At 41.4% G+C, this 7365-nt stretch overlaps 1 protein-coding gene across 1 annotated transcript; it reads right to left on the bottom strand.

Annotated features, from left to right (window-relative positions):
• Nucleotides 1-225: 225 nt before the first annotated feature.
• LOC143643493 (olfactory receptor 51I2-like) lies at nt 226-1182 on the bottom strand. Its single transcript, XM_077112114.1, has one exon. The coding sequence runs from the start codon at nt 1180-1182 to the stop codon at nt 226-228; it is 957 nt and encodes a 318-aa protein (XP_076968229.1).
• Between the last annotated feature and the right edge of the window lie 6183 nt (nt 1183-7365).

Genomic DNA, 7365 nt, shown 5'->3' on the forward strand with positions numbered 1-7365 from the left:
AACTAAGTACTATACTATTTCCACTTAATTCAAAAGGAAACAAAAGAAGGTTTTGAGAAAATACATGTAAAATAAATAAATAAAATCATCTTTTCAGCATTATATATAGCTCTTTCTGTAGGTGCACATACCAAAGCTCTGCTCAGGACTTGATGTAAGTAGGAATAGATTTCTTGGCTTAACAATCTCTTTTCAGGCCCCCAAATCTTGAAGGGATCATCAGCCTCAGTTTTTCCCCCTCAGCACCCTGAGCATGGCCTCCCTGATGGGCTTAGATTTGACACTGTAGATGATGGGGTTGAGCACAGGAGGCACCACCAGGTACACGTAGGCAACCAGGGCATGGACGATGTGAGGCAGGTGGCTCCCAAAACGGTGGATCATGGACATGGTGATGACTGGGATGAAGAAGACAAAGACAGCCAGGATATGGGAGACACAGGTATTGAGGGCCCGGAGGCGCTCCCGTGGAGAGGCCAGCCCCATCACTGTATGAAGGATGAGAATATAGGACAGGACAATAAGCAGGGAGTCTATGCCCCCAGTAGACAGTACCACATAGAGACCATAAAGAATATTTATGGTGATGTCAGCACAGGCTCTTCTCATCACATCAGGGTGGAAACAGAAAGAGTGTGACAGGAGGATCTTGTCAGGGCAGAAGTTCAGACGCTTAAGCAGAAAGGGCACGGGGAAGAGGGAGAGGGTAGCACGAGCCACAATGGCCAGCCCAATCCTGATGATGACGTTATTTGTGAGGACAGCAGCATAGCGCAGGGGGTTGGAGATGGCCACAAAGCGGTCAAATGACATGGCCAGGAGCACCGACGACTCCACCACAGAGAAGGAGTGGAGGAAGAACATCTGGACCAGGCAGGCATTGAAGCTGATAAGCCGGCGGTCAAACCAGAGCACAGCCAGGGTGGTGGGCAGTGTGGACAAGGTGAGGCCCACGTCAGTGAGGGCCAGCATGGACAGGAAGTAGTACATGGGCTGGTGCAGGCTGGGCGTCCTCCTCACTGCCAGAATGATCAGGCAGTTTCCACTGAGGGCCACAGTGTACATGGAGGAGAAGGGGATGGAGATCCAGCCGTGAATGGCCTCCATCCCTGGGATGCCAATCATCAGGAAAGCAGGTGGCTGGAAGAAGGAGATGTTGGCATAGAGCTGGGAAGGGAGCATCCTCTGAAGGCAAATGAGGTAACCAGAATGATGTGACCCCTTCAATCTGGGCAGAGAAGAAGAAGTCTTCCAAGATACCTGTCATTAGGGAAACATTTAATTTTCACTGTGTAGGCTTCTCCATGAACTGTTTCCCATTTACCTAGCTCTACCTCTAATATTAATAACTTTTCCAGAAATTTGCATACTTTAGCTCATGGGTCCTTAAAAGAAATCCAGTCTGTGTTGGATAGTTTAGTTTAACTTCTCCATGATCATTTGAAAATAAATGACTAGAGTGGCATAATATTTAATTGTTTCCAACCATAAATTTTGTAGTTTCCATTCTACCATGCAATGCCTGTATTATATGAGATAATGCTTGTTAGGGCTCATCTAAGATATAAAGTACTCTATACATGCTCACTATCATCATCATTATTTTTATTCTATTGTATTTTGCAAGACTCTAAGCGATTTCCATTTATAATCTCACAGGATTGTCATCATTACCTTGTATGATGGACAGAGAAGGGAAATATCTTGGCCAAGGTGAAAGGAGTGGAATTACTCACTCTATACAAAGAAGGGAAAATTGTGGCTTTCCCAACAAACCAGCTACTAAGCTCAAGATCTTTTTTTTTCTGGATTTGGAGAGGTTGAATACAAGTCTTAGGACATTCTATTATGATCAAGTCTGAATAATGATAAATTCCAAGGCTAAATGTGGAAATAGATATTAAAAGAGTTCTGGTAAATTAGGCCAGCAATTGATCCTCACTAGGTCACTGAGAACTTGAAAATGTTTGGGGTCCTTATATGCTTTGCCAGAGAATATCAGCTTGAGTCACTGGATGTCCTTATACTACAAGGTCCATGTTTCCCTGAAGGAATCATTGCCTTCCTCATTCACTCAGCATTCCCCACAACCTTTGAAATATCAATCAGACATCTTGTTCACCTCTTAGAGCACCTATCTTGAGGTCTTGATTTACTCTGGGAGTGTGCGCGCCTGTAAATGTTCAGCATTGATGTCTACTGCTAAAACCGAAAGGGCCGCAGCTGCTGTGCCAGGAACTTTGAGGTCTCTCCCCAAAGTTAGAATTTCCACAGACATCACTGAAAGCATGAAAAAAAGACACAAGTATAGGCTTTTTCAATCTTTTGGGGGTTCTGTCTGAGTAATGTCACTAGGTTCAGTGTCGGATACTGGGCAAATTATTTTACTAATTTATCAATTTCTGAATGTCTCATGTACCAAATACTAGACTCCTCACCCTTTTGTTTGTAAATAATACCTCTCAGCTTCAAAAATGATCATGTAGGGTAGGTACGATTGTCTCCTTTTTGCTAATAATAATAGCAATAATAATGGTAACACATCCACGCACACACACACAAAACACATCCTCTGGAGTGCTGGAGTTAAAATTCAAATTCACGGTTGTTTGGGTTCAAATATTGTCAAATGTCTCAGGCTTCCTGAATTGGCCACGGGTCCTACTGGATTCTGTGGATCAATAAAGTATGGGACTATTTAGGTGAGGTTACTTGGAACAGCTTTACTTCTGATGTTCCTTGATGACACTACTTGAGGCTCTGCATATTAAGTCTTTCCTATTTCTCCAAAATTTTCTTTTTACTTCTAATTGTGAACCCCTGGCATCTTTTATTTTTTTATTTGACTTTTCTAGTATTGATTATCTCTCCATTCCTGCTTTTCTTTTTATTGATCTATGTTGCATTTTTTTTCCGACACCCTATTCAATTTAATTTTTCTGACTTTGATAATTTAAAAATCTTGTCCTCATCTAAAAGGTGAACACATTATTATCATTATTATTTTGCAGGGACAATTAGTGAATGAATAAGTGAATGAAAAACTGGATGAATCCTTTTCATAAACATTACCCTCTTCCACACCAACCTTATATACAGTATCCTCAACTGGCATATGCATTACTCATACTATATATTTTTTTATATAGTAAAGACCAGTGGCTCTTCCAAATTCATAAAAGTAATATTTATTTTATTTGATCTTATTTGAGTTCACTTTGGGTCAATCCAGGAAATATTCTCTTTGTTGCTGGTAGCTATAATCAGTATAAAGGTGATTTCCTCTTTAGTTAACTTGCAGGAATCTGAACCCAAAGTTTCCCTGGAATTAATGTCACCACTTCTTTCCTTTCACTTGCATTGATTTGTTTATTGTCGATTGATTCATAAGCCCTCTCTTCATCATCTTAGAACTTGTCTTTGTCCTAGTTTGTCTGTATATTCTATACAATTCTTGGTATTTGTCTGATCTCTTGTTCCTGGCTACAGTAGAAGAGCCCAAAGGCTAAATTCAACTAAATATTACAAGAAGTTGAGATGTCATAAGGAAAAAAATATAGCATACCTGTTAAGAGAGGTTGCCAAATATCAGGAACAACTTCTTGCAGAATAAAGCTAATTCTTCTTTATCTCCCCAAATGGTCTTCCCATCCCTTCTCATGCATTGTAAAGATTACAATATGAGGAAGGAGCCTGACATAGGTAAGGCATTCTGTGTAGTAAAATAAAGGCTTTTTGTTGTTGTTGTTGTTTGTTTTGTTCTTTTACTAAATGTTCATTTGTCTTGTTTCATGGTTCTCATGAATTCAGAAAGCATTATACTAAATCTCTTAATCTTCTGTTTTTATCTCCAGGACACAGCTATTTAAAAATTATAACTATCCCTTGGGGACGTTGGAAAAATGTGGATGGTCTTTAAATCATTTCCATTTTAACACTGTACGATTCTGTGAGCCTGTAATTATGTGTGTATGGTCTGGGAAAGTTAAGTTGCCTGGAAACAGAAGGATGAAGCTATGATGCTTCCTCTCCTTTTCCCCAAAGCCAAGTGCTTATTACCCTCAAGGCTCTTCACAACTGGAATTTTGCGAAGACAATCTCATAGTGAGCGTCAAGACACTAAGCAAAAATTCAGATCACTCCCAGGATGCTTGCTGTCACAGAACTTTAAGACATCCTTGTAGAGTTGCCCTACTTTACAGAAACCATCTGCAGGGACACATAGTCTGGGATGCTGAATCATTATTTGAATTGGGAAATCCCTGCATCTTAGGAACATAATCTCCTCCACTCCCCCTTTTTTATCTAGGGGCATAGTCCTACTATTTATGGAAACCCAGGACTCCTTTTTTGTCTTCCCACTTCTGACATCTGCTCATGACAAAGCCATTGGCTCCTCCGCCTGGCAACAAATGACAGAGAGGCCATCTTAGACTTGTTATTCAGGCCTCCACCCTTTTAAATAGCATACAAGGGGCTCTGTGGGGGCCCCAAGTTACTCACTGTGGTTGTACTCCCAGGGTTCCACTCCTCCACATCCGGTGGGAGCCCAGGAGGACTCTGCAGCCAGAGAGTCTTTATACCCTGGTAGGATGTCTTTGTGAGTTGTCTCTCCCTAGGGATGCTTAGGCCATGGGCCCCTGAGGAGATTCTTTGCTTATTTTTTTCCTTGGCAATGGGAAATGTGATGGGTATGCACATTCGGATGGAGAGGCAAATGGGAGGGGGTTATTTGAGCAACTGAGATGGAAAGGGGAGGGGAGAGCTAGACATATCATCTCTCTGGGCCCAAGGGCCAGAGAAACATGTCAATCTTTTCCTTTACTGTGTTCCTCGGTGTGATCAGCTCTGCCTCTTGGAGTCACATGGAACAGTTTTTTGGCCCCTTTGGGTTACAGCTTTCAGAGATTCGGGTTCAGTAGTGCCTGTTCCCTGTAGCCCCCTCTTCGACTTGTAAGACCTCCATCCTCAGTGTTCTCCTTTCATTCAGATAAAGTGAATTAAATTGAAAACGTGAAGAAGTCCCAGGGTTAGACTGGAGAAGCAGCCAAAATGATTATTTATATTTCCCAACGATGGCCCTTGCATCCTGTTTCCATCTCAATTTGTCAGGGCCCTGCCAGGGAGGACACTGACTGGATGGGTGCCTCTTTGGGATGACTGCTAAATGAAAGCATACCTATCCCAAGGAAACTGAATTTTGAGAGGTGAGTCAAAAGCTGTGTAACCAATGGTTAGTATGTTTTCTGTAGTCATATAATCTCAGATTGTAGCAGGCAGGCCTCCCCCCCTTTCTGGTTTAGTTGTGCTCTTTGTGGAAAATCCCAAACCCCCTCTCCTTGCAGACAAGCGAGATAAGGCATATTCCTGGGATAGAAATTCCCTCCCCTAGCCTTCAGGAACTGGTGAAGATGCACATAGGCAAGAGAAGACATTCCTGGGGTGGGGGGCCCTCAACGGTTCAGCTCGGGGCCATTCTCAATTTAAATCAGCCAATTGTTTACCTTGTCTTTAACATGTTATACAGTCTATAAAAGGTAAGGCTGCTTTTGGTTCCGGACTCAGACTTGTTCCTGGAGGCCTGCGGCCTCGTTCCTGGTTTTCGGCTACAAGATGACTTTAGAAAGCTGGAGGAGATCATTCTTGAGCAAGGAGGAGACTTTTTGGAGCAAAGAATAACCATTTGCCCCACATCTGCGAAGGACTATATCTACAGCTGCCATTGACTTGAATGTGGTATGAACTTGACAATTAGCTGTTGGATAAATGAATGAATAAATTTCAGGTTACTTCATCAGTAAATACGATGCATGAACAGGTTTGTTTAAGTAACAGCTCTAAAGCCACCTCTGGGTCAATTTCTCCACTGAGTAATTCATATTGAATGAAGGCAGCATTTAGTGCTGCCCTTGAAGTAGAATAGGAGATGAATACAAAGGATAATTTCTGTAGCATGAGATAAGTGCTCTAAGGGGGTATGTACAAGTTGCAGAGGGACCAGAGAAGAGGAAGTCAAGAAACAGGGCACAGAAGACAGGACCTTTTATCTTCTCATACAAGAACAAAGATCTGCCTGTTAGGATGGACAAAGCAGGGGGCTGCTGCAGCAGCTGTGCAGCATACTGCCGAGGGTTATGCAGTTGTGGGTCCATCCTTGTGTTTCCTATTATTTGAGGCAATCTGGGGAGGGCTGCTAGGCCCTGCCCCAGAAGCTTCACTTTGGACATGCTCTATAGACCCTATGCTATATTCTTTCACATCTTTCATTCATTCAAAAATTCAAAAATAATCATGCTGAACCTTATGTGCCAGGCCCAAGTTAAGCATTGAGAACACAAGGATAACTAAAACAGTGTCCCTGGCCTCAGGGATTTCACAATATTCTATAAGATTATTTATAATCACAATACAGTGTGTTAAGTGTTATATGAAGGAAACACAGGATGCTCAGGGAGCACAGTTGAGACCCCTGCTTGATTTGGGGTAGAAGAGGGCAGAGTCTCAAATCCAGTCACAATGGAAATCATAGTCTGGTTAAAAGGAAATATAACTATTTTGCTCCATTTATCTTCTACCACTGTCTTCCTAACACAGATGGATTATTTTATGCAGACTTAGTCTTAGTCTTACCCCTGCACTGCTAAATAATTAGAGAGTGTCCTGTCCCTCTTGAAATATAGGAGGACCCTAAGAGTAAAGATACCAATATGTGTGTATATGTACATGCAAATACATATTTCCCTACTCATGCTTTCTGGTTTTTATAAATATAAAACCTAATCAAACAATAAAATAAAAACAAAAAATAAAGAAAGAAACAAAGAACCCTAATAAAACATTGAAAGAATATTATAAGAAACACTTGCATTCCCATCCCCTGGGATAGATAACATTTTTATCAAATTTGTGTTCTTTCCCCTTCCCCACTGTTTTGCTTAACTCATTTGAAAGTAAATTGTAGACATTACACTCCTTCCAAACTAAATAATCATGCAACCCCTCAAAATAGATTCTCCTGTATAACCACAATATCATTTTTACCCCAGAGAACACTGTTAATCTAACAGTATCACTATCCAATATTTATTAAAATTTCCACTATAGTTCTAAAGATGACTTTTATAGCTATTGCTAGTTTTTTACCAATGATTCAAAATTCATCCAGTGTTTGGTTATTATGGCTGTTCAATTTCTTTGAATCCAGATTAACCCCCTGACTTTTTTTTGTTGTTTGTTTGTTTGCATGGGTAGGCTCTGGGAATCAAACCTGGGTCTCCGGCATGGCAGGCGAGAACTCTGCCACTGAGTGACCGTCACACCATCCAACCCCCTGACTTTTTAAACACTCTAGGCCAGTTTGTATGT

Source organism: Tamandua tetradactyla, chromosome 8 (genome assembly GCF_023851605.1).
Source record: "Tamandua tetradactyla isolate mTamTet1 chromosome 8, mTamTet1.pri, whole genome shotgun sequence".
In the NCBI taxonomy this organism is placed as follows: Eukaryota; Metazoa; Chordata; class Mammalia; order Pilosa; family Myrmecophagidae; genus Tamandua; species Tamandua tetradactyla.